The sequence below is a fragment of the Macrobrachium nipponense genome, chromosome 1, assembly GCF_015104395.2.
Source record: "Macrobrachium nipponense isolate FS-2020 chromosome 1, ASM1510439v2, whole genome shotgun sequence".
NCBI classification, from domain to species: Eukaryota; Metazoa; Arthropoda; class Malacostraca; order Decapoda; family Palaemonidae; genus Macrobrachium; species Macrobrachium nipponense.
Window position 1 is genome coordinate 150,405,081 of NC_087200.1, and position 27,406 is coordinate 150,432,486.

The 27,406-nt window shown below is 41.2% G+C and overlaps 1 protein-coding gene across 1 annotated transcript in view; it reads right to left on the reverse strand.

Moving 5' to 3' along the window:
* LOC135219756 (calcium-activated chloride channel regulator 4-like) overlaps window positions 1-27,406 on the reverse strand; it is a 411,904-nt gene that overhangs the window by 350,402 nt on the left and 34,096 nt on the right. Inside the window, exon 2 of the mRNA XM_064256802.1 lies at window positions 2,592-2,706. Coding sequence (XP_064112872.1) covers window positions 2,592-2,603 — 12 coding nt within the window. The 5' untranslated portion in view covers window positions 2,604-2,706. The remainder of the gene's footprint in view (window positions 1-2,591; window positions 2,707-27,406) is intronic.

The following is a 27,406-nucleotide window of genomic DNA, read 5'->3' on the forward strand; positions in this document are numbered from 1 at the left end:
CATACATTTGGTGCTTCTATTTCTTCCTTTTTTTTATCTCTCTCGCTCTCAGCAAAAGAATTGATAGACAGACAAACATAATTGCACAGTCCTCTCTTTCCCTCTCTTCTCTGGAGAAATATATGTATTTATGGGAGGGGGAAAAAGTTGCCTACAGACGTTCATTTCAATCTATTCAAAACCGTAAGGAGTATTTTCTCTCTCTCTCTCTCTCTCTCTCTCTCTCTCTCTCTCTCTCTCTCTCTCTCTCATGCATTTTAAGTGAAAATATACAGTAATTTGTGAATACACAGTGTTGCACATGAAAAAGTAAATTAGTGATAATTTTAGAGATACAGCCCTAAGAAAAAATTGTAAATTAGTGAAATTTTCCCTGTGGACACCCTTTGTTTTCAAGAATCGTCGTTCCGGCTTACGACAATTTTCGGGTTACGACGCGTCTTAAGAACGGAACCCCCGTCGTAACCCGGGGACTGCCTCCATCTTCTTCCTCTGTACCTGAAGGTTGGTGTAACAGCAGTTGATTTTACTTTGCTTCTTAACTTTAGTCGTTTATTGTTTTTAATTGTCATTTTAAGAATCCTGTGTATTTTTAGTATTTTTAATTGTTTATTATTTTGTCATTTTCAGACTGATTATGCACATAGTCATGTGCGAAAAGTTTCTCTATGAATAAATCTTTTAAAAAAACATCCATGTGTCTTCGGCATTCCTGAATTGCTGTTTGAGAATCATACTGCAGATAATATATATATATATATATATATATATATATATATTATATATGATGTTTATATATATATATTATATATATGTGTGTGTGTGTGTAGAAAATCTAGATTCTCAGTATTTTCAGGAATATACATAGCTTTTTTAAACAAGTTTTTGTTTTTTTTCTTTTATACAAATTAGTCACTCAGCTGATAATGTAATAAAATATAATTTTTTATTACAATATTCTGAAGTAGGAGATGAAGAGACATTTTCTATTTTTAGTAAAATATATATTGGATTCAAGATTCGCAGTTTTGTTGCTATACTTTTTATATTTGGTGGCATCCATGTTCACGACACATAATGGTGCCGTTGCATCTGTCAGCATGTTATATAACTAAATCACAATTAAACTGTCGTGAATCCTCATGCCTTCACGGACGTTGCTGTCCTGTAAAAACCGTTAAACGTGGGCCTGGCCTAAATCATTGGTTACTTGTGTGTATGATTACATAGAAACATAATCTCATCTCGACATGCAAACGACTGTCATAAATGCTTCACTGCATATGACATCATGGTGTCCTAATCAGCTGGCTTTATTTTTTGGGGGGCACAAGCCCCGCAAAGGATGCAAATCAATTGCCAAACCTAGCCATTATAACCGTCATGGTCTTGAATTGCCAATGTGTGACTCAAGCATAAGATCCAAATGAAAACACATCAACATTCATACACACTGATTGCTCTCTCTCTCTCTCTCTCTCTCTCTCTCTCTCTCTCTCTCTCTCTCTCTCTCTCACACACACACACAGACGCACACACTATCAATTACTTTGATTACCTTTGTAAAATGTGAATGAAATTGGTTTGTTATCAACCTTTGCCTAATGCAATCATTTCCATTTCCTCAGGGGTTCCCGTCTCTCCTCCCTCCATCCCAGCCGGCTGCACGCCATTTTTACCACAACAGTTCGTAAATCGTATACAGAAACATTTTTCTAAAATTTTACTTTGTATAACATACTGTTTTATCCCTTTACACTCTTAATTTAACTTTTGAATACATTAACAATAGAAAAAATTAGAAAATGGGGGACTCTTTGGGTTGGCTGGAATGCGTTATCCTGATTCCTTTAATTTCTTATAGGGGATATTTGTTTCATATTTTGAACAAATCGCATTTGTTATAATAAAAATCGTCTCCCGTATGCCTTCTGGAATGGATTAAGTTCGAAGTCTGAGTTAATACTGTGTCTATGTGTTTCAGTGATTTATTTACCATGGTGATTTGAACTTCTGACTGGAACAACATAGTGACAGTTTTTACTTTGTACAGAGCTATCAAGAGAGGAATAAACTGATACCAACTCCACTGTACATATACCTGTTGAATTCAGGTTTTAGTCTTACAATTAGTATCAACCCACCTCCACAATGGCAGCCAATTGATAGGCTTATAACACATAGCTATTCAAGAGTTTTTGTCTTGTACACCATGACATTTTTTACATTCACAAACATTACCTTACAAATGTCATCTAACATCCAGTCCACTCTACCTTGAAAACAACATACACCAGACGGGAATTAAATTAATGCACTGGGTTACTATGATGTATGTCAACATCAAATGAGGCATAACACCAATAAAAGTTGATATTGTGAGCAATTCTAAGCAACTTGTCAAAGTATCTAAATTTTGAGAATCTTTAATACTATATCACTTTCACTGTCCGATTTTTCATTATATTTTTTTTAAAAATGTCCATAAATCCTGGGGACAAGTTCCTTAATTTGCTATCTTAAAATTAATATAATTCAGAGAACTAATGTCTAAATTACATATGTTTTCACGATATTAGGAAAATGCTTACCTGTGGACTCATTTTCTTAGTCACATCCAAAAGAAACACAAATCTGTCAATTGATGGGCCTGTTGATGAATGCTGGATACTATAGGAGATATTGCCGTGAAAATCTCCAGATGGCCTGCAAAAACAGAATAGAATCTCAGTAAATACAGATTTACTAGCATTATTAAATAATATAAAGGTATGCTGCATGCAGCACTCACTGAATGACAACTAAGCAAGGAACATCTGAGTCCAACATAAGGAAAAGAAACCCCAACCAAAATTAACCAATTTAAATTTTTCCATTTTCAACATTTGTTAGTTTTCAAGACAAAATTTAAAAAATATTTGCGTTATATGTTACTTCCTTCAGAGGTACATCTGTTCAATTTCCTACTGGTCTCAACTGTTCTAAAAGAAAAGGATGATGGCAGCCTAAGATGGCCTCTGTTATGAAAAAAAAAACTTTTATCCTCATCTAAATACAATGTCGATGAATATAAGTCTCTTGAACATAATCAAGATGAACAGTAAATTCTGGAAACAAAGCTCCAGGGTAACTTCACCTGCATCTCCTGGCACAATTTGCATCAGAGAGGCTCTGGAACCTCCTCTTCCTATTCAGACACATGAGTTATGGATGGAGTTTAAGGCTCTTCGTCTACCTCCAATAGACTCGTCTACCTCCAATAGACTAAGATGTAAATACTCTGCCCTGAGTCAAATTGGGTATATGTACATACAATCCTATATATGAGTTGATTAAGACCAGATCCCCTTGTGGTATGACAAAGCCTTCAATGTCTTAAGCATTTGGTTTTTATATATGCCTAATGAGTTGCCATGTTAAGTCTGATGTCACATATCAATATGGGGGTGGATGGACACCCCTTATTTGACATAAGAGAACAACTACCATATTCTTTGTGTTAATAATGTGGAGTTGCCACTCTGATTTGTACTGATATTCAAGCAGCAAGTAAGAAGAAACTTTCAACAAATAACTTATAAAATACTTCTTAAGCTAAAAAATGTTTATAACACCATTTATTGTTAGTGCAAAAACTTAAAACAAAATACACTGTAAAGATGTCATGAAATGTCCTGTTTCCAAGTACCTAATATCAGATGCCTTTTCCACATAAATTAACCCTTAAACACCTAAGGGGTATAATAAAAATCGTCTCCCGTATGCCGAGGAGGTCTCAAAGTGAGCGCCGAAGCGGAAAAAATATTTTTTCAAAAAATCACAGCGTGCTTAGTTTTCAAGATTAAGAGTTCATTTTTGGCACCTTTTTTGTCATTGCCTGAAGTTTAGTATGCAACCATCAGAAATGAAAAAAATATCACTATCATATATAAATAATGCGATATATGATAGCGCAAAAACAAAATTTCATGTATAATTGTATTCAAATCGCGCTGTGAGCAAAACGGTTAAAACTAACGAGTTAATTTTTTTTCGTTGAATTGTACACTAAATTGCGATCATTTTGGTATATAACACATTGTAAAACGATCAAACCAACACAGAGGAAATATTATCACAAAATGATGCATGAATTCGTAACGCGCGGACGTAAAACAAATGTTTTTTTCAAAAATTCACCATAAATCTAAATATTGTTCTAAAGACTTCCAATTTGTTTCAAAATGAAGATAAATGATTGAATATTACTATACTGTAAGAGTTTTAGCTTACAATTGTAGTTTTCGACCATTTCGGACGAGTTACAGTTGACCGAATGTCGAATTTTTTTATATATTTTTTATATAAAATATTTCAAAAATGAGAAAAGCTACAACCTTCAATTATTTTTTTGGTATTCTACATGATATTGCGCACATTTTCATATATAAAACTCTATGAAACGCCTAATATGAAACGGAGCAAATATTCCGAGAATGGGACGTACGCATTTCGGAGATTTACGGCGGAGAATCGGTGCGCAGAGGGAAAGAAAGTTTATTTCAAATTCACCATAACTCTAAATATTGTGCTAGAGACTTCTAATTTGTTTCAAAATAAATATAAATGACTGTATATTACTAGATTGTAAGAGTTTTAGCTTACAATTGCGTTTTTCGACCATTTTGGTAGAGTCAAAGTTGACCGAACGTGGTTTTTTTATTTATCGTGATTTATATGCAAATATTTCAAAAAAGAGAAAAGTTACAACCTTCAATTATTTTTGGTTGTATTCTACATGAAATTGCACACATTTTCATATATAAAACTTTATGTAACAGCTAATTTAAAATTGTGCAAACATTACCACAATCGCACGTATGATTTTTTGGAAGAGTTACCACAATGCGGACGTAAGGAAAATATTTTTTTTTTCATAAATTCACCATAAATCGAAATATTGTGCTAGAGACTTCCAATTTGTTGCAAAATGAAGGTAAATGATTGAATATTACTAGAATATAAGAGTTTTAGCTTACAATTGAGTTTTTCGACCATTTCGGTAGAGTCAAAGTTGACCAAAGGTTGAAATTTTGGCAATTATCGTTATTTATATGAAAATATCTCAAAAATGATAAAAAGCTACAACCATGGGTTGTTTTTTAGTTTGTTATTGGTGCAATGAAATTGCGCACATTTCCATATATAAAACTTTATATAATGGCTAATTTTAAAATGGTGCAAACATTACCACAATCGCATGTATGATTTTTTTTGGAAGAGTTACCACGCGGACGTAAGGAAAGTTTTTTTTCATAAATTCACCATAAATCGAAGTATTGTGCTAGAGACTTCCAATTAGTTGCAAAATTAAGGTAAATGATTGAATATTACTTAAATATAAGAGTTTTAGCTTACAATTGCGTTTTTCGACCATTTCAGTCAAGTCAAATTTGACCGAAGGTTGAAATTTTGGCAATTATCGTTTTTTATATGAAAATATCTCAAAACTGATAAAAGCTACAATCATGAGTATTTTATTGTTGTATTCTACATAAAAATGCGCACATTTTCATATATAATACTTCATGTAACGGCTAATTTACAAATGTACAAAAATTATGTCAAAGTGACGAAATAATTTCCGAGATGTGTCTCAGATACTTTTAGTGCGGCAAAGTAAAGAAATTCGCGCTTGCGCGCTGCGTAACGATGTAAACAAAACAACACCTTGATCCGTGAACTCCCAGCATCCCCCAAGGCGCGTGATTCAAAAGTTTAGGCTGGTAGGCCTATAAGTATTTTTCCACGAATTTAAAAAAAAAACTTTTGTAAGTCAACTTAAAATACGTCCAGTCGGCACACGGGAGACAAAAAATGTCGACGTAAAATACGTCCAGTCGGCGTAAGAGGGTTAATGTAGGGAAAATGCTCACCTACGTTCCCCTGAGCTAGTTAGTCCCCGCCCACTTTCCCAAAAATATTTCTCCTGCAATCTTTATAAGGTAATTCATAAACTCCTGGAACTATGGGATTTTTCCTGTTAAGAAATAACAATAATAATGATAAAAATCCCATAGTTCCAGTTTATGAATTACCTTGTAAAGGACTGCAGGGGGAAATATTTTGGGGAAAGTGGGCGGGGACTAATTAACCTCTTAGGGGAACATGAGCGGAGCATTTGCCCTACATCCACAAAACAGTGCAATAGTGCCTCAAGTATTCAACAATATTCATAGACCTGACTGGAATGGTTAAGTAGTACGTTCAAAAGTAACAATGTAAACATTAAGACAATTAGTGGACGACACTGCTATAAACCAGGGAGAATCTTTTAACTGTATCAAGTCGTTTGTTCATGAGAACCCTACGGTTATAGTGGTCTGGTAGTGGGAAAAAAGTGCAAATGGTGATATGTACAAGCAACAGATTTGGCATCCCCATAAATCAAAATTAACCTATGGCCACCTCAATATATGGCTATTTCCAAAATGCAGCAAATTGCTCTACATTTCAAAAGTTTTCATTCCATAAGCCCACAAAAGTTGCAGACTGAATTTATATTTCAAAACTGATAAAAGCTACAACCATGGGTTGTTTTTAGTTGTATTGTGCATGAAATTGCGCACATTTCTATATATAAAACTTTATGTAACGGCCAATTTAAAATGGTGCAAACATTACGACAATCGAACGTATGATTTTTCGGAAGAGTTACGCGCGGACGTAAGGAAAAAGTTTTTTTTTCATAAATTCACCATAAATCGAATATTGTGCTAGAGACTTCCAATTTGTTGCAAAGTGAAGGTAAATAATTGAATATTACTAAAATATAAGAGTTTTAGCTTACAATTGCGTTTTTCGACCATTTCGGTAGTCAAAGTTGACCGAATGTTGAAATTTTGGTACTTATCGTATTTATATGAAAATATTTCAAAACTGATAAATGCTACAATCATGAGTATTTTTTTGTATTCTACATGAAATTGTGCGCATTTTCATATAAAATACTCCAGGTAACGGCTAATTTAAAATGGTGCAAAAATAATGTCAAAGTGACGAAATAATTTCTGAGATGTGTCAGTGATACTTTTTAGTGCGATAAGAAAGAAATTCGCGCTTGCGCGCCTGCATAACGATTGTAGACAAAACAACACCTTGATCCATGAACTCCCAGCACCCCCCAAGGTGTGTGATTCAAAAGTTTTCGGCTGGTAGGCTTATAAGTATTTTTCCGCGAATTTATAAAAAAAAATTCTATGTCGACGTAAAATACGTCCAATCGGCACCCGACAGACAATTTATCTCGACGTAAAATACGTCCAATAGGCGTTTAAGGGTTAAGGTGAGATAATTCTGTGGAAGACTGATTGATTGATTTATCAATTTTGGGGCTACACACCACGCACTAGGGCAACTATGGCCATTCAGCACTTAAAATTAAATATTAATTTAGCTAAAATAAATTTAAACTATAAATTAAGTTGAAAAAAAAGTCTGTGGTAAATCTTAAGCTTCTGTAATCACACTGAGTTGGACAAATGTAGGAGCTACTCTATGGATACCATAATACAGGTGCTCCTCATTTAATGACGTACTCATTTTGTGACAACTCGGAGTTACGACAGCAACATGGAGAAAAAAAAAAAACATAAAATGAAAATAAAAATATTGCAATGGTGGCTAAGAGAAAGGCTATTCAGTGCTGATAATCTATCCTAGCCTAGGTTTTGAAAACCTTGAAATCAATGGCTAAAACAAATAAATAAGGCTTTAATATACTTTGTAAAGAAAAGCTATACAGTTAATTCTTATGGTCCAGGAACTCCTGTGGTTCGGCTTGATTCAGCCGCCATTAGTTCGTTGCACAGCCAACAGAGCGGCGTCACGTATTGTTTAAAAATTCAAGACAGCAAAAATTATGCCTTATATCCTTTGTTTTTATGAAAATATTTCTTAGTAATGAAAATAAATATATTTTTTCAAATATTCCATTTGAGAAGTCTCTACCAAGTCAAACCTTTTAATCAAAACAATGAGACATTTGGCACACACGAATTCCTTACTCTTAGTATGATTGAAAGACTTATATGTGATACAGTTTGATGATTTTTTATACGAAGTGCAAGCGTAAATCTTTACCTATGCTAAAAAAAATTTTATCTCATTAGTTTGGTATTGACTTTCCTCAATAGATGGTGGAGTGCTTTCTTTACGTTTTGATGGTGACATTCAAATGCATTGTGATAGCTAAAATTCATTCATTACAGTGGGCCCCTCGTATTTGCGTTCTCCAGATTCGCGGATTTCTCTCGGGACCATATCTACCCATTATTTGTGGGGAATTCGCCTATTCGCTGAGTTTTCCGATGATAAATAATCACTCATTAGTGTATTTTGATGTTATTTTCATGTCTAAATACATTTTTACAATACAAAAATGATTTACTAATTTTAAAATATTAATATTGATCAACACTGTATTAGTAAGTTTAATAAGATTAAATGATATCACATAATAAAAATAATAATTCTCTCTCTCTCTCTCTTACTGAGATGTATGTTTTTTGTATGATAAATAAATGATTTACTAATTTTCAAATATTAATATTAACGTAAAGAGCAATCATACTACAGTGAATCAGTAAGATTTTAGTTTATAAATTTAAAAAATTATGTAAGAATGAAGGACATCCCAGTCTTCACATATCTTTCTTTCGAACTCCAGGTCCAAGCTGAAGTCCAACAGCTGTCAAATATATCAAGTAATGTGACAGGAGGGGAGGGAGTGTCTCTCTCTCTCTCTCTCTCCTCTCTCTCTCTCTCTCTCTCTCTCTCTCTCTCTCTCTCTCCCGAGATGAGAGAATGTTATGGTACACGTATGTATAATATGTTCATTAATATTTTTTTCAAACAATGATAATAATAATAATAATAATAATAATAATAATAATAAAAAACCAGAAAAGAAGGAATAACAAGAAATACCGGATAGACCCCTGACGACTACGGCCTGTTCCCTACCTACGAAACACACCTGTATCCTGTGACGTCCCCAGCCTGTCCTGATAACCAGTTTGCTTTTGATAACACCAGCCCGCCCGAAATTTCCATTGACGACCTACAGCACGATGAAACATTGGGACAGCTGCTTTATAATACCAGAGTGCCAGAAAAGCAAATCATAAGGAGAATTGAAAGAATATTGTACAAAATCAATTCTGTGAATTCTGCCATTATTTTTAATAAAATAACTAATAATAATAATAATAATAATAATAATAATAATAATAAAGGGATTTTGATGAAGGAAAAATCTATTTCTGGGGGAAGACCTGTGTCGCCCGGTGAAATGGTCCTGTAGCACACATTTCTTGGTATAAATAGATTCTAAATATACCAGAAAAAAAAGAAAAGGGCTAAAAAATGCTGAAGTTACTACCCTCAGCTTGATCATCCAAGGGCGTCGGTATAAGCACTAGGGCGAGTGGAGGCCACTATCACAGGACTTCTGGATATTAGAAGATTCCTTTCAAAGTCCCTCACAAGGCCAGAGCCGTTACAAGGACTACCACATCTACCTTCCACTCGCTACTGCTACCACCCACACACAGCATCTTCATTCCTGGAATACCCACCCAAGCTTGGACTGGCTACAGGGTTGGGATCTGGAAAAGAAAGAGGGACAGGTTCACCAGGCGACACAGGTCTTCCCCAAAAATAGATTTTTCCTTTGTCAAAATCCTTTTTCTGGGTTCGACCTGTGTCGGCCGCTGAAATAGTATCAGAGAATTGCCATCCAAGCTTGAAAGATACAAAACAAAAATGTATATAAGGAATAATGAAACTTAAAGTTCACTAAAGAATAAATTTAATAAACCGTGAAAGAAACGGACAAACTTAGCTGAATTCTTAAAATTAAGACTTAATAACTAGTAATAAAGTCATAATACAATGGAATGGCATATGAAGCAATATGACTATATACATTTAAGTATGTACAAAACAGGTAAGGAATACAAAAGGTGGGTCCAATGCTATACAAGTCCGGCAACAAGGAATGGCAAGCAAAACCAGCCCGGCACCAGGGGGGGGGAAGAAGAAGAAGAAGAAGAAGAAGAAGAAGAAGAAGAAGAAGAAGAAGAAGAAGAAGATTGGTAGGGAATACGAGCGAGGCAGGTAGGAAGGAATGAGTGTCAAGGAAAAAAGGGGCTAGGCAGAACGAGCAATAGAAAGTTGATAATTTTTTACAGGCTAGTTTGGCACTCCAAACGGAGACCAAAGCGTCCCTGAAGTCCTGGGTGGGAGGATTTGGCAGGAACGCCAGGGCCAGGCAGCCCTACGTGCTGTCCGAGTGTCTGTGCTCCCGTCTGGAGATGCTACCCCTTCCGGAGGACCAAGAAGGCCTGTGTGACCTGGTGGCAGAGGAGGTTGCGGCCCATCAGCCATCCACCACGAACCGATGGCCACCGAGGATCAGGAGGTAGGTAGGGAGGTAAGTGGAGCAGGTAGTCTCCCCTTTAGCCCCACTCCTTCTTCCCCTTCCTTCCAGGGCTTCTCTCCTAAGTCTGCCCTCTCTTGGGATAGATCGGCCTCGGTCATTCCTAAAGTTAAGGTTTGGAAGACAAGGTCCCTTCCAAAGGGATCCAAACCTGCTCCGGCGGGTTCTGCTAGGTCGTCCTCGGCCCCCAAGCCGTCGACCTCTACTTCCAAACCTCCCTCTTCCAAGGCTTCTCCCCCTCCCAAGGGGTCGAGAGCCAAGACCTCCAGAGCCAAGCCGACGGAGTCCGGCTTTGACCAGGAGGCATTCGCTAATCTTCTTAAGATGAAGATGAGCGAAGTAGTAGACACCAAGCTTGAGTCAGTGTCCACTCGACTCGCATCAGGCCTGGAGACCTCGGGCCAGTCAATACTGTCCCTGACCCAGAGGATCAGAGCCCAGGAGGAATTGGTGTCTGGAATCCTCCAGTCCGGGACCACGGCACAGACCGTGACAATACCGGACGCATCAAAGCTGCCGCCATTTGACAAGAGTAACCCATGGCGGTTAGCTTTGCATGCCCCATATTCTGATGGGAAACTGACGATTGAAGGTTGCAGGACCCGACCGGTAGAAGACTTCGAGTTCTTCTTGGAGGGCCTCCAGTTTCCGTTCCCAGGTTATGCTAGACTAGCAGAAGCTGCACTAGTCAGGGTAGACAAGGTCCCGAAAGAGACCGTCATCTACCCTAGGGACCAGACCCAGGCTGCATGGGTCCGCACCCTTACAGAATGGGAATGTGTCAATACGAAGTTAACGCCACATAAAGGTAGCTTCACAATGTTTGTGACCCTGCGAGGAGTTCCGTCTCCTTGCATTTCAAAAGTTGCGGAATTGACTCTACAAGCAGCGGTGGAGGATAAGCCCTTACCTCTATCAAAAGAGAAAGAGGCTACCTCCTTACTCTTCCCCGGAGATTTAGAGTTTTGGACTGACGCTCCGGCTACGTTCACGGTGGGGAAACTCGACCCGGAGTGAGCCTCCACCCTGTTCACCGAGAAGCTACCTAGAATTCCGGACCCCTTGGTCAAAGCGGAATTTGAAGCGAGATGCAGACTGAGTAGGTCGATTAATTCAGTCACCTTGGCTGAGTTGATCTCTACGACGTTCGGCGATTAGGCTCTTTTTCGAGTCCACACGAAGTCTCCATTACAGGCCTTCCAGTCGGACCTGTATGACTTTATTGTGGCTAGGTGAGCCTGCAGGAAGCATGTCTTTGCAGGAAGCATGTCTTTGCGAATGCTTCCATAAGGCACGAGCCGAACAAACTTATAAAGGCTTCAATCTGGGGCGCCAACCTGTTCCCTGAAGATGCGGTCAACAACGTCTTCAGTGAGGCAGCTAGAGCCAACCAGAATCTTCGTGTCCGTTGGGGACTTCCTTTCAAAAGGAAGTTTGACACCCCTGGACCCCAATCCAGACCTAGGAAGAGGCCGAGGAAATTCCATCCTTACCAGCCCTCTCATCCTCAGATGGTTGTCCAGGCGGTCCCTGTCTCCCAAGTCGGTAAGCCTTCAACATCCAAGGCTCAGCCACACCAACAGTTTGTCTTGGTCCAGACTCCTCCGGCTCAGCAACCCTCAACATCAACAACCTTGGTGGCCTCCCCAGCCTTCAACGCCTCCTACAAGTCGCGAGGAGCATTTCACGGCTACAGTAGGCATGCTGGAAGTAGCTGAGCCAGAGGTGCCTTCCGGCAGAGAGGTGGCTCTAGAGGCAAGGGCTTCAGGGGAGGCAGAGGAAGCAGAACTGCAACCAACCAGTGAGAGCCTGCAGGTGGGTGGGAGACTATATCTCTTCCGGGACCATTGGACCTTCAGTCCGTGGGCCCACAGCATTGTTCCGAAAGGTCTAGGGTGGAAATAGGAGAAAGGGCCTCCTCCACCAGTCAGTTTTCACCAAACTCCAATGACGGACCTACTAGACTATGCCAAAGATCTCCTACAAAAGAAGGCAATAAAGAAAGTCAAACGCCTAAAGTTTCAAGGACGTCTGTTCAGTGTCCCAAAGAAGGGCTCGGACAAACGAAGAGTGATTCTGGACTTGTCCTGTCTCAACTCATACATTTAATGCGACAAGTTCCGCATGCTGACCGTCTCGCAGGTGCGGACCTTACTTCCCTGTGGGGCCGTCACCACCTCTATAGATCTTACAGACGCTTACTATCATGTTCTGATAGCAAGAAATTTCTCTCCGTACCTAGGCTTAAAACTAGGAAAACAGGCTTACTCATTCAGAGTCATGCCATTCGGGCTCAACATAGCGCCCAGAATATTCACCAAATTAGGAGAGACGATAGTTCAAGAACTAAGAGCTCAAGGGGTAATGTTAGTAGCCTACCTAGACAACTGGCTCATTTGGGCAACCAACGACGAGGAGTGTCGCAAAGCAACAGCCAAAGTAATAGAATTTCTAGAGTATCTGGGTTTCCAGATAAACAAGGAAAAATCTCGGCTCATTCTGGCTTCCCGCTTTCAATGGCTGGGAATACAATGGGACCTAAACTCGCACAAACTATCTCTCCCGTCCAAGTAAGTCAGAGAGATAGCGAAGGCTACGAGACAGTTTCTCAAGAACAAAAAGGCTTTTCGTCGTACCCAAGAGAGAATTCTAGGTTCGCTGCAGTTTGCCTCGATAACGGACGTACTGTTAAAAGCCAGGCTGAAGGATATCAATCGAGTCTGGCAAAAGAGAGCCAACGTCAAATTCAGAGACAAGATCTCTCTAATTCCGCCGATATTAATGAAAAGGCTCCGTCTGTGGACGGAACGTCAGAGCCTTTCCAAGTCAGTGCCACTGCAATTTCCTCTGCCGTCTCTGACAGTCCACACGGACGCCTCTCTGAGCGGTTGGGGAGTTACTCACAATACAAGAAAGTTCAAGGAACGTGGTCGAAGATGTTCCGCCAGTTCCACATCAATGTCCTAGAAGCAATGGCCATTTTTCTGACTTTAAAACGTCTGGCTCCAGCCAAAAACGTTAATATAAGGTTAGTCTCGGACAGCTCAGAGATAGTCCATTGCATAAACAGAGGAGGCTCCATGTCAAGCAAAGTAAACCATGTAATGATTGCGATTTTCTTGTTAGTGACGAAAAATCGTTGGCACCTGTCAGCTACTCATCTGGCAGGTGTGAGAAATGTCATCGCAGACTCACTATCCAGGACGACTCCGCTGGAGTCAGAGTGGTCCCTGGACATGAAGTCATTCCGCTGGATTTGTAATCAAATCCTGGGCCTTCAAGTAGACCTGTTCGCCACGGAGTCCAATCACAAACTCCCGTGCTACGTGGCTCCCAACCTGGACCCTCTAGCTCCCGCCACAGATGCGATGCCCATAGACTGGAATAGTTGGCAGAAGATTTACCTATTTCCGCCAGTAAATCTTCTGATGAAAGTCCTGCACAAACTCAGATCTTTCAAGGGACAAGTAGCATTGGTCGCACCCAACTGGCTGAAGAGCAACTGGTTCCCTCTTCTGCTAGAATTGAATCCCCGTCCCAGACGGATCCCCTGTCCGGAACTGACTCAAGTAGTACAAACTCGGATTGTGTCAGCTTCCTCAAAAATGCTAGTATCGATCCACTAAATATCTTGTTTATAGAATCAGATAAAAGAGAGTCAACACTCAGACAGAATGATTCTGCAGTGAAGAAACTGGCCATCTTTCTAAAAGAATCAGATGTCCAAAAGATGACTACGAATTGGCAATTTCATTCTTTAGAACCCTATTCGAGAAAGGTCTAGCTGCTAGTACCATTACTACAACCAAATCTGCCTTAAGGAAGATTTTTCAGCTTGGCTTTAGTACTGATTTGACTGATTCGTACTTCTCTTCAATCCCACGAGCATGTGCCCGTCTGAGACCAGGAGACCGCCCTCATACAGTCTCCTGGCTTTTAAATGACGTACTTAAATTAGCCTCAGACACTGACAATGATTCATGCTCATATATAACCCTTCTTAGGAGAACATTATTCTTAGTGAGCCTGGCGTCAGATGCCAGAATATCTGAACTGTTGGCTCTCTAGAGACCCAAACCACGTTGAATTCCTTCCGTCGGGTGAAGTGCTACTATCCTTGAATCGGAAATTCTTGGCCAAGAAGAAGACCCACAAAACAGATGGGCTCCGTGGAAAATTGTTCCTCTTACGCAAGAGACATCATTGTGCCCTGTCGTCACTCTTAAATCCTATCTGGCCAGGACTTCCAAAAAGTCTTCAGGTCCCCTTTTTATTAGAGAGAAAGGCGGTACAATTTCCTTGAAAGGTATTAAGACAACAAATCCTTTATTTTATTAAACAAGCCAATCTGGATTCAGTTCCTCATGTCCATGATATCCGAGCAGTGGCTACCTCGATTAACTATTTTCACAATATGAACTTCGAGGACCTGAAGAAATATACGGGTTGGAAATCTCCGGTAATATTTAAACGCCACTATCTCAAGAATCTAGAGGCCCTTAAATTCTCAGCAGTGGCTGCAGGGAGCATTGTCTCCCCTGAGATGACCGAGTCCTACTACTAAAGGGGACAGGAGGCGGTAGGCCAACTGGCACTCTATAGGAGGCAAGGCCAAGGCAATACACAACAAAACAACATAATAAACATAATAAAATAATGAGGCATCACTGGAAGAATTGCAAAGAGGAACAATAAGGGGAAAAGGATATACCCAGCAGGGACCTAGCCTAACCCTCTGAGATCGGTACGAATCCGGTCAGGTAGGCTAGTTAGGCCTCCAAGGACATCATGATGTGGACAGTAGGAACCCAATGAAACCCTCCAAAATCGAAATTTCGATCTGGTCAGGTAGGGAGGTTTTAGGCCCAACAAACATGACAAGAAAGGGACTCTCTATCCTGGATCAACCTCCCAGCGAGCACCGTAGCGCAGGCAGGGGGGGGCGATAAAGGAGGGCCTAAGTGGTAGAGGGGTAGGGTCACCTGACCTACCTTCCAAAACCTAGCCTAGGTCTGGTCGGGTAAGCCAGGGAAGGAGAGCAAAACTTCCAACCTCACAGAGAAATTAATATCATAATGTGCATAAAATCGAGTGCATAGCAGATTAGCATCGAAAAAACAATAAAGCATGCATGCATAAAATCGCGAGAGAGAGAGAGAGGAATAGCTCTCTCTACTATGATAGCGTACAATAGGCTAACTGGAAACCAAAATACAGCACATATATAAATAATAAGACGAATAAAGAATACGTACGAAGGGGAACAAACATGCTCCTGAGGGACTGAGGAGAAAGCCAAAGGCTATAGGGTGAAATAAACAATAAAATAAAGACCCCAGAGGACGTGAGAATTTTTATGGTACATGTATGAACCATGCTTATTAAGATTTTCAAATAGTAATATAGTAATAAGATAATAATGATAATATAATAATAATAATAATAATAATAATAATAATAATAATAATAATAATAATAATAACAATAATAATAATAATAATAAAACTAATCACAAAATTTGTAAGTGATAGTATTTTAAATAAAATGACCTTTCCATTTCACTTTAAGTAAGGACAACTCTTCTCTTTACTGTGAAGAGAATTTTTATGATACAGTGGTACCTTGAGATACGAAAGGCTCAAGATACGAAAGGCTCAAATTACGAAAAACTCGAGATACGAAAGCTGACACAAAAAATTTTACTGCTCTACATACAAAAAGTTTTCAAGATACAAAAGGTTTCTGAAAGTCCGAGATTCGCCCGATAACAATTTTGAAACTCGCGCCGCGCACCGCCATCTTAGTTCTAGTAGGCTCGCCACCATCTTCCTGCTCTCCCATTGGTTCCTGATGCTAGCCAAGCCATGAGATCCTTCTCTCCTATTGGACAGCATCCCTCCCATCACGCATCTTAAGTGGTGGCGTGCCTTCGCTCGGCCACTTTGCACCCGAAGCTTTATCCTACACATGCGGCATTCGTTCGGTCCAACGATTTCGTTTAGTATCGTAAATTCGTTAGTGATTTCGTTGTGCTACTTTATCGTGTTGTGAGAACCTAATTAGTATACGTACTACATACGTAACTTAATTACGTACAGTACATATAGTCATGGGTCCCAAAGAAAGTTGCTGAAGTTCACAGAAAGAAGAGAATGCTTTCTATGGAGACAAAATGGAGATAATAAAAAAGTATGAAGCTGGCTTGCGGTTGAGTGTGATTGCTAAGGAATACGGCCGAAATCCGTTGATGATAGGCACCATCCTTAACCCTCTTACGCCGATTGGACGTATTAAACGTCGAGTCAAAATGTCTCCAGTATGCCAATTGGACGTATCGTACGTTGACTCAAAAAAGTCTTTTTTTTAAATTTGCGAAAAAATACTTACAGGCCTAACAGCCAAAAACTTTTGAATCACGCGCCTTGGGGGATGCTGGGAGTTCACAGATCAAGGCGTTGTTTTATTTACAATCGCTACGCAGGCACGCAAGCGCGATTTCTTTCTTATCGCACTAAAAAGTATCAGTGACCCATCTCAAAAATTATTTCATCACTTTGACATAATTTTTGCACCATTTTAAATTAGCCGTTACATGGAGTGTTATATATGAAAATGTGCGCAATTTTATGTAGAATACAACTAAAAAATACTCGTGATTGTGGCTTTTATGCCATGCGCAATCTTACTCTAGTCTTAAGTAGTCTCACTTGAGCTCCATGTAACCACTACTTCAATAGTTATTAGGAGACCTGACCCTGAGACAGTTCTTCTGTTTGCATTGACTTCTTCGAAAGAGTTTACTTCATAGTAGAACCAAGGGTGAGAGGTCTGTGGCCTTTGAATTATCCCGGATTTCGTATGTAAGACTCAGAATCCCTTGGTTCATGATGAAAATTTTGTCTCGTTTTCATTCTACTCCTAGAATGAATTGGTGGACAATGATCTGTAGTTCTTGCCTTGTCCTGTCAAAGCTCTGCCTTGATATCTGAGGACTCCACCTAAGACCAAGGGTCATTGACTTTGTGTTGGCATGGGTCTGTCAGAATGGAAGTTTCCAAAATCTCTTTGTCATTCTGGCTGCGTAAGGTGATTAAAAAGTATAGTTCTACCACAAAGTCTTTGCAGGCCAGAGCCTATCACATCAGAGGAATGAGTTCCTTTTTGGCAATTAAGAAGAATTTGTCTGTTCATAGGGTTTTGAATGTTGGTTCCTGGCTTAAGCAGACCACGTTCACTTTCTTTTCCTGAAGGACATTGCCCACAAGTCCTTGGATACTTTTCCTTGGGTCCGGTGGTGGCTGCCCATCAAGTTTAGTAACTTATCCAGTGCCCGCAGGGGGACAGTTGGATCTTACCTAAGATGATTGTGTGGGAGAGAGAATGAGGGAAATGGCTGGTCTCCTCCTTTCTCTTTTTCCCTTTTCATCTTCCTGGCAGGTGGGTTGAAGTATTTGACACATCATAAGCTGGAACTGATATGATACAGGTGAGTGTGGAAGCCATACTGGTTGCAGTAATTGAGTGTTCCTATACAAATAACAAATCTGTTTCTATCTCAGTAGCACTTACTCCTATCTCTAACATGGGGAGAGAGGAGTGGTAACAAATCCCTGTGGTAGATGTGATTTGTTGCTTGAACAGACAGAATTCTTTTTACCTTTCACTAATACAATGAATCTGGACATCTCTCACTGTGTTTCATCCCTGAAGGTTGAGTTTTTTAGATACTTGTTATCTAATCTCTCATGGGCTCAGACCCCCTACCTTAGAACTCGATCTACGATTTTGGATACTTGTACCTCCCTCCAAGTATAAGATTATCTTATTGTTAAGACCGAAGGTTTGTTCCGCGTATGAACAAATGACACATTTTTTATCAATTTGTATCTTTCATAGCTAACAAACCTGAGGTCCTAATGTAACTGCCCACCTCTAGCCACCCCTCTCATATCCTAGGTTGGAAGAAAGACTAGCATATCACGTATCGCGTATATGCATGAGTTGCCAGATGCCACAGATTCGTTGTTTTACAACCTTTGTTTGTATTTACTGGTTTCCAGCTGGCTCTAGAAGAATAATCCTATTGAAAAGGAACCCACAAAATCACTGTATTACGTGTTTACTTCTAAGTATTTACATTTAATTTTTACTTAGAAGTAAACACGTTATACACAGTGATTTTGTGGGTTTCTTTTTCATTCTTCAGAAGAAAACTGAAAGAAGTTTTTGGTTGGTTCTTCAATAACCCTATTGTTAAGACCTCAGGTTTGTTAGCTATGAAAAATACAAATTGATTAAAAATGTGTCACTTTAATGTGAAAAAGCTGGTATTATGGGGTGAAAGGGCAAATATTTATATATACAGGCAATCCCCAGTTATCAGCAGACTCGGTTAATGGCAAGCCAGTTTCATGGCGCTTGTCTAGCACCATAAAATTGGCGATTTACAGTGCCATAACGCTTGAAAGTTCCAGTTATTGGCACCGTAAGGTGCCAATAATAGAGTTATGGAGCCATAACATACCTAAAGGAGGCTCCATTAACTGGTTACCAGCATTATTAACTGGTTATTGGGCGCCATTAACCCCATATCAGTGCCATAAGTGCCATAAATCACCAAGTTTTGGTTTATGGCAGTTTTCACTTAATAGCACCCTACCGAGAACAAAAAACCCACCAATAATTGGGACTGCTTGTAAATGAATGGTCTAAAAAGGGTTAAACTACTATAATAAGGTTTTCTATGAGAGAGGATGATGTGCATTCATGTCTCTAAAATTTGGGAAAGCCTTCATTTGGTAAGGAACTACAAGGAGGTATATAAGGAGCAAATATGACATTTTATGATAAAATAATGTTTCACATAATACTTACCAGGCAATTACATAGCTGAAAGCTTCCTAGCATTGCAGTCAAAAAGTCAAGTTTTGGCAGTGGTGCTGCCATTGTTAGTTAGTGTAGGGAATGGGACCTGTCCACTTTCGGGAACACCAGGCACTGCTGAGCAGAGAACAACAATTCGTTGAGTCGCAGTGTCCATCTGCGGGAAAGAGGGAGGGCTTTGATTATGTAAGTGTTTGATAAGTATTATATGAAACATTATTTTATCATAAAAATGTCATTTTCACATAAGTGGCTCACCAAGCAATTACGTAGCTAATTCCAAATTAACAGAGAGGTGGGAATATGGGCAAATATATTTCAAAACATTAAATCTGTTACTGACTTTGAGTATTGTCTCTTGTTGGCACTCTTTTCACCTGTAAGAGATGTGGCAGTGGCAGTAGTGGCCAGGAGTTGTCCCTACTCTAGTGGGAACTTTGCGATCATGGTGGAGCACCGATGGTTGACAAATATAAAATTGCCTTTGCCCTGGGTGAAGACCAAAATAAAAACAACACCTTCAAAAACACTAATATCACCACCACCCTAACCATGAAATGGAAACTGGAGGGTACTTTGGGTACATTGCATCCACAGGCTTCCCAAAAAGACTCAACATACATCAAAAACAAGGTGAGGAGACGGTAGAGAGCTATTAGGCCCCCTACACCATATCAGTCCCCGATAACGGCACTGACCTACTGCTCTTTTCAGAGTTGCTTCCACATCCTTCAAGTAATGCGACGCAAATACCGATTTGGATCTCTAAAAAGTCGACTCAAGAACTGACGATATGGACATATTTTGTCAAAAGGCAAACAATGTGGCCACTGCTCGCACTTCATGAGTCTTAACTTTAAGAAGTGTAAAATCCTCTTCCTGTGATTGAAAATGTGCTTCTGCAATGAGACTTCTTAAGAAAGAAAATAAGTACATTTTTAGAGAGCAGACATGAGGGATCCCATATGAAACACCAAAGACGACTTAACTGTCCTGTTAGTTTTTCGGTCCTATACAGATAATACCTAATTGCTCTCGCAGGGCACCAAAGTCTTTCTTCCTCCTCTGGTTCTAGAATCTCCATCAGATTCCTAATGACAAATGAGTAGGGCCAGGGTTCAGATGGATCCTCATTCTTTGCTAGGAAGTCTAAAACAAATTAACAAATTGCATCTCCTCTAGTGAATCCAATGTTTTTAACCATCGCTTGGATTCCACTAATTCTATTAGCTGTAGCTAATGCTACCAAGAAAAGCTGCCTTTTCGTCTGATTCTTGAGAGAGGAAGAGCACATCAGTTCAAAGTACGAACTCGAAATCCACTTTAAAGCCATGGCCAGGTTCCAGAAGACCTCCCCAGACTTTTCCAAATTCGATGTCTCAATGATTTAAGAAGACCGTTTATATCCTGGTTCAACGATAGATTGAGACCTCTATGGTAGCCTCTACTAATAGTAGCGGGTGTTAACTTTCTAGTATTCCTAATAGTAGCGGGTGTTAACTTTCTAGTATTCCTAAGAAATAGCAAAAAAAATTCTGCTCATAGTATTTGGGTTACAGAGGTCTCAGAAGAAGAGACGTGATTTTGACACCACTATCTTCTGAAAATCCCCAATTTAGATTGGCAGAGTTTCCAAAAAGAAGCTTTACTACATCTTGCTCCAGCTTGTCTGCTACTTGAAAAAAAAATCCCTTTGCTCTGACAATGCTCCTGACAGTCTGAAGCCTGTCGGGGCCAGAGCAGATGCCCCTTGATGGAACTGGTCAAAGTGAAGTTTTTCGAGAAGCGATCATCTTTGAGGAAGAAGCCTGGTGAAATCAACGAGGAGACGAAATAGATCCAGGAACCAATCTTTCATGGGTCAAAAGAGTGCCACTAATGTCATCGACACATTCTGGTGTGAGGTAAGCTTGATGACTTCCCTGATGAGGCCGAAGGGGGGAAAGGCGTGTATGCTCAGCCCTGTCCAATCTAGAAGTTTCATGCCTATTGACCAGGCTGGCAGATCTGGAACAGGGAGCAAAAAATTGGAAGGCGATTGTTCCTGGACGTGACAATGAAATCTATGGCTGGTTTGCCCCATAATCTCCACAGATTCTGGCAAACTTTTGAGTTTAGCATCCATTCCGTCGGGAGTATTTGCTTGGAGCGACTCAGCTCGTCCACTAAGACACTCATCTTTCCTTGTACAAAGCTGGAGATAAGTTTTACCTAGTGTCTTTCTGTCCAAAGGAGCAGGTCTTGGGCAACTTTGTTAAGGGAAAAGAAATGAGTACCTCATTGCTTACAGACATAAGACAGCTGTGGTGTTGTCCGCATAGATCACCACATTCTTTTCCAACACTATCAGAGCGAATGCTAGAAGGCCCGGAAAATCACCCTCAACTCCTTTACTTTGATGTGACATGTCCTTTGTTGATCTGTCAACAGTCCTGAAATTCTTTGGTTCCCCAGAAGCACTCCCCAACCTGTGTCTGAAGCTTCAAAGCCACCACTGAAGGTTCTCTTCCGACAACAATTTGCCTTAAGAAAATATTGCTGTGATCTCATATGAAGCCTACCCAGTGTTATTACAAAACACTCCACTGAAGCCAGGGTTCCTAGCACTCATCCATTTTTGTGCTGACCAAGATGGGAGGCTTGGAAACTCTCGAATTGTCTGGAGACACAGTCCCCACCCTCTTGGGGGAAAGAAAAGACCAAAAAGCTTGTGAGTAGAGAATCATCCCTAAATAAGGAATCCTATGTATCTGAGTCATCAGGGATTTTTTGGCATTTACATATCATGACACCTAACTCTCGAGTCCGGCAAAGGGTTTTACTCAAATCTTCCACGCACTGTTGTTTCAACTTGGATTGTAGTAGCCAGTCGTGTAAATAGAGTGAGGCATTTATTCCCAAGTGATGAAGCCACTTTTCCTGGAGACAGAACTCGGGTGAATACCTGAGGGGATGTGGACATGCCGAAGCAGAGGCCCTGAAATTGGAACGCTTTCCCCCTGAAGATGAATCGAAGAAGTTTCTTGGATGTTGTGTGAATGGGGACATGAAAGGCATCTCCCATGTTGAAAGTCACCATCCAGTCTTGCTGATGGGGAGGACATTACTATGCGACTCTTTTCTATGTGAAATTTCATCTTCTTAATGAAAAGGTTCAAGGTACTGACATCTAGAATGGGCCTCAAGCCCCTCTATTACTTGGGGACTACAAAAAGCCTGTTACAGAACCCCCCTGTATTCCTGTCCATTACTTCTTCTATTGCCTGTTTCCTGATCAGAGACTACTTCGAGTGCTAATCCAAAAACTACTCTGATCCTACAGAGTACACTCTCAAAGCGATGGGTGTTTTAGACAGCAGCGGTTTCTAAAAAGGGAGTGAATATCCTTTCCTCAAGACTTATATCACCCAGGGTTCTGCACCTCTTCTGCTCCACTCCTCCCAGAAGAACCAGAGCATTGCTCCTACAGGGGCACAAAGGACTGTAGTCTCATTTGTTGGCTGGTTTGCAGACTGTCTTCTTGACTGGTTTCATTTGTGGACGTAAGTTGGACCCTGGTCTAGTTTGGTGCTTTCCTCTACCTCCCTAAAGGGCTGCTGCTATAAGGGAGAGAAAAACTTGGCCCCAGAAGTTGAAGGTTCCATTGGGTGTCTCGTCGACTGCCCAAAGATCATGTGTCAACTTCTTTTGGAGAGCCGACAATACGTCTCTTGCAGGAACAGGTGTGATTTGTCCAGAGGGGAAAAGAGAAGTTCTGATTTCTGAGTGACAGATACTCATTTAGTAGCAAAGGAGCACCATAATTCCCACTTTAAGAATTCCCATGGCAAAAAGAGAAGCTAATTCTGCCGAACCAATTCTCAATGCCTTGTCCACACAGGACAAAGCACCTAACCAGTCCATGGAAAATTCCTCAGCTAAGATGGGGCAATCTTCCATCTTTCTAGTGAGTGTGCCAATCAGTCCAATCTACAAAGCTAAAGATCTCTAGCACCTTGAAAAGGTTCCTAATAAGGTGATCGAAGTCAAGGGAGGCGAATATTACCTTCACTGCTGAGAAAGCTGATTGTCATGTGGCATCTACCAGGTTGGAGAAGTCCCCTTGAGAGGTGGCAGAAACTTCCAAAGGAAGGAGCTTCCCTGGTTGTATAAAAACAATACTTTTCTTCTTCAGTTGGGATGGAGGCTAGGCAAAAGACGCCTTGCCAAACTCCTTCTTGGAGGGCAACCACTTGTTAACATCTCTCAGGTGAAGAGGACAAAACCAGCTTTAGGAGGACACTCTTGCTAGTCCTTTTCATCACTAAAAATGTTGATACAGGCAAAGACAGAGGCATGGGCTCAAAGAAGTCAGGAAAATTAACCAAAAAGTACTTGAGAAGGCTCGAATACATATGTCGCCACAGGAGCCGAGTCCTGATCTCTTCCTCTTCTTCGGACGACACGGGAAACATGGTGGTATATCCACCTTTAGGAGTGGTTGCCTTCTTACAAAAACCCATCAGATCATGAAGCTGCTGACGAAGTGAAATTAAAAATGAATTCTCTAAACCAGACATCTTAGGAGGTGATATAGTTGTCGCTGAACGCTCTACCTCTGGTGCCGAGCAATTCACTTTAGGCACTGAGCAACTGACAAGAGGGGGTATATCTCAGTTCAACCAGACCACTGAGCTGATTAACAGGTCTCCTGAGGCTGGCCCAAAGGATTAGATATTTTTATGTGGCTAGGAAACAATTGTTTACCTAGCAACAGGACCTATAGCTTACTGTGAGATCCGAACCACATTACATTAAGAAATTACTCTCTAATCACCAGAAATAAATTCCTCTGATTCCACGTAGGAAAAGCAGGGAATCAAACTCATGGCTGCTGAATTGGTAGGAAAAGCAGGGAATCGAACTCATGGCTGCTGAATTGGTAGGCGAGCACATAACCCACTCGTCCAATGAGGAACTGCAGAAAGGGGAAACATACAGTTGAAGGAGAATGACTCAGCACACCTGGCGCCGAATGCCTGGGAGTGGTCTGGCGATTGGAGGGTGAAGGTCATTTAAGATGCTCCAAATGTCTTGACGCTAGGCACAGGACATTCAAATGAGCCTAGGGAAAATGTCCAGAGCTCGCTGCAGAAGGATCATGGTCTGCATGAAGGTTGCAGACTCAGAACGGGTTCCTTATACCTCTTCACAGGCAGAGGGGAACAGTCTGTGAATGAAGCATGTGTTGCTATGCTACGCAGCTTGGGTTGGCCTATAGGCCTCCCCTCGATCGTCTGGTCCTTCACACCGCGTGTCTGTTCACCCGGCTGGGAAGGTTTCCAGTTGATCGCGTACAAGCCACCCTGTTACCGACCTCCCACCACCCCTCCCCTCTCCCCCTACCTACGCGCTCATCTACCTCGGTAGGGTGACGACTCGCTCTCTACCCAGCTAGCCTATCCAAGTCTACGTAAGGAAGGGGGGGAGAGTCCTTAGGGAGGGAGGGGACACACTCGGTGCTCGGCATACCGTACCCAGCCGCCTTGGTACAGGGTTCAGGGACTCGTCCCTCCCCCTCCCTCCACCAAGCCAAGCCAAGGTGAGCCACCAGGCACAGGAGGCCAGGACCCCCCCTCCCCCCCACCCCCCTTCGACCCTTCATATGACTATATCCCTCCACCCTCATGTCTGTAACCCTTCTCCCCGCTCCGGCGGTCTTGGGCCCCATCTGACGCCGGCCCTGACCTTGAGAATGGGACTTTTTTCAGACTTAAGGCTCCGGCCTTATCGTGGAGTTCCATTTTAGTTATATTCTACTTTATTGATATATATATACATTATATCCTTTACCATAGCACACACATATTATTACTTTTTTACGGCGGAGTTCCTACTCCTCCAGGTATTTGTCACCCGGTCTCATCACTCCTCTCCCTGTTCCCTTGAATGTTACTTTCCGGTGCCGGGGACGCCTCGAGTTCTTTAATCTGTGAAGATTTTACTCCGGCTCTGGCTGGAGTTGTTTTGAAGTCATGCTCCCCACGTTCCGCTCGTGACATCAGGTTTAATAATACAGGCCCCGGAGTTAGTTGTGACAGGGTGACACTTACCCTCATATATAATTTTATTATATATATATATATATATAGTATATATATATATATATATATATATATATATATATATATATAGTATATATATATATATATATATATATATATATATATATATATATATATATATATATATATATATATATATATATATATATATATATATATATGTATATATGCATACTGCACGCCGGAGCTACTCCACCAGCAGTCTAATAATTAACTATTAAACCTCTCCGGAGGTTGTCAATGGTACTCGTGTATCGTTTGACTTACAGGTTACCTGTTATCAAGAGGAGGGCTGCAACGCAGTCCTTCAAGACCCCTGCGGCCACGAGGTATGCCGGTCTCACACTGGGTGTGCTGTGAGGGTGGAGGACTTCACCGTGTGGCACCACGAAAACTGCTCTACATGCTACATCATGGTTAACGAAGCCTTCGCCGAAGTATGTCTCATTTCAGTCCGCCCTTGTTTTGATACAATGAGTTTCATTTATGTTGATTTTACTTTCTGTACTAGGCTCTCGGAAACTTTAATCCAGACGGAGTATAATGCCCAGACTAGGCTCAGCAGGTCCCTCAACTCCTTGACGATGGCGGAGATGACGGCCCTTGTTTATGACCAAGAGCCGTTGTTTAAAGTTATGGTTAAGTCGCTCCTGCATACAATGCAGTGCGACTTCTATGACTTTGTCATTGCAAGGCGTAATTGCAGGAAGCCCGTTCTGGCGGAGGCCACGATCCGCCACGAACCCAACAAGCTAATTACCTCATCCATATGGGACACAGGCCTCTTCCCCACCCCTGTCGTGAATGAGATCCAGTATGAAGCTTCTAAGGTTAACCAGAGCTTGAGGGTCCGGTGGGGGTCTAGTTGCAAAACGAAAACCCGAATCCACCGTATACAACCCCAAATCGAAAAAGAAGCCTAGGAAGTTCAAGTCCTTCCAGGCACCTCAGCAAGCTCTAGTACAGACGGTACAGGTACCTCAGGTACTGCAATAGGCTCCGTCAAAGATACAACCGCAACAGCAGTATGTGCTTCTGACGCAACCATCGCAACAGCCCCAGCCATCAACCTCCTTCGCTGTCTCGCCGGCCTATAACGCGGCTTTTGAGGCTCAGTCAATTCAGCCGTTCAATAGGTTCGCCAGAGGTAGCCGGGCCAGAGGTTCCTCTCGCCAAAGAGGAGCCAGAAGGGCTGCCAGCAGGGGAAGGGGCTTCCGAGGAGCACGTGGAGGACCGCCCATCGGCAAACCAGCAGTGAGAATCCCAAGGTAGGAGGGAGGCTTGTCCCATCTAAACTTATTCATTCTTTGCGACAAGTTCAGGATGCTGACCGTTTCGCAGGTACGGACCTTACTTCCCCACCGTGGGGCCGTCACAACCTCTATAGATCTTACAGATGCCTACTATCGTGTTCCAATAGCCAGACATTTCCGACCCTTTCTAGGCTTCAAACTGGGAAGGAAAGCTTACTCCTTCAAAGTGATGCCATTCGGGCTCAACATTGCACCCAGAATTTTCACAAAGTTGGCGGAAGCTGTCGTCCAAGAATTGAGGACGCAAGGAATAATGTTAGTGGCCTTTCTAGACGATTGGCTTATATGGGAAAGGAATCCCAAGGAATGCCAAAAAGCGACGGTCAAGGTAATCAAGTTCCTGGAACACTTAGGGTTCCAAATAAACAGGACCAAGTCCAGGCTAACACCGGAATCACGCTTCCAATGGTTAGGCCTACAGTGGGACTTGAAATCCCATACTCTATCAATCCCGCCGTTGAAAAGAAAAGAAATAGCCAAGTCCACAAGGCAATTTCTCAAACACGCCCAGACATCTTGGAGGAACCAAGTGAGAATCTTAGGTTCACTCCAATTTGCTTCAGTCACGGACATTCTTCTGAAAGCCAGGCTGAAGGACATAAACTGGGTCTGGCATTCAAAAGCAA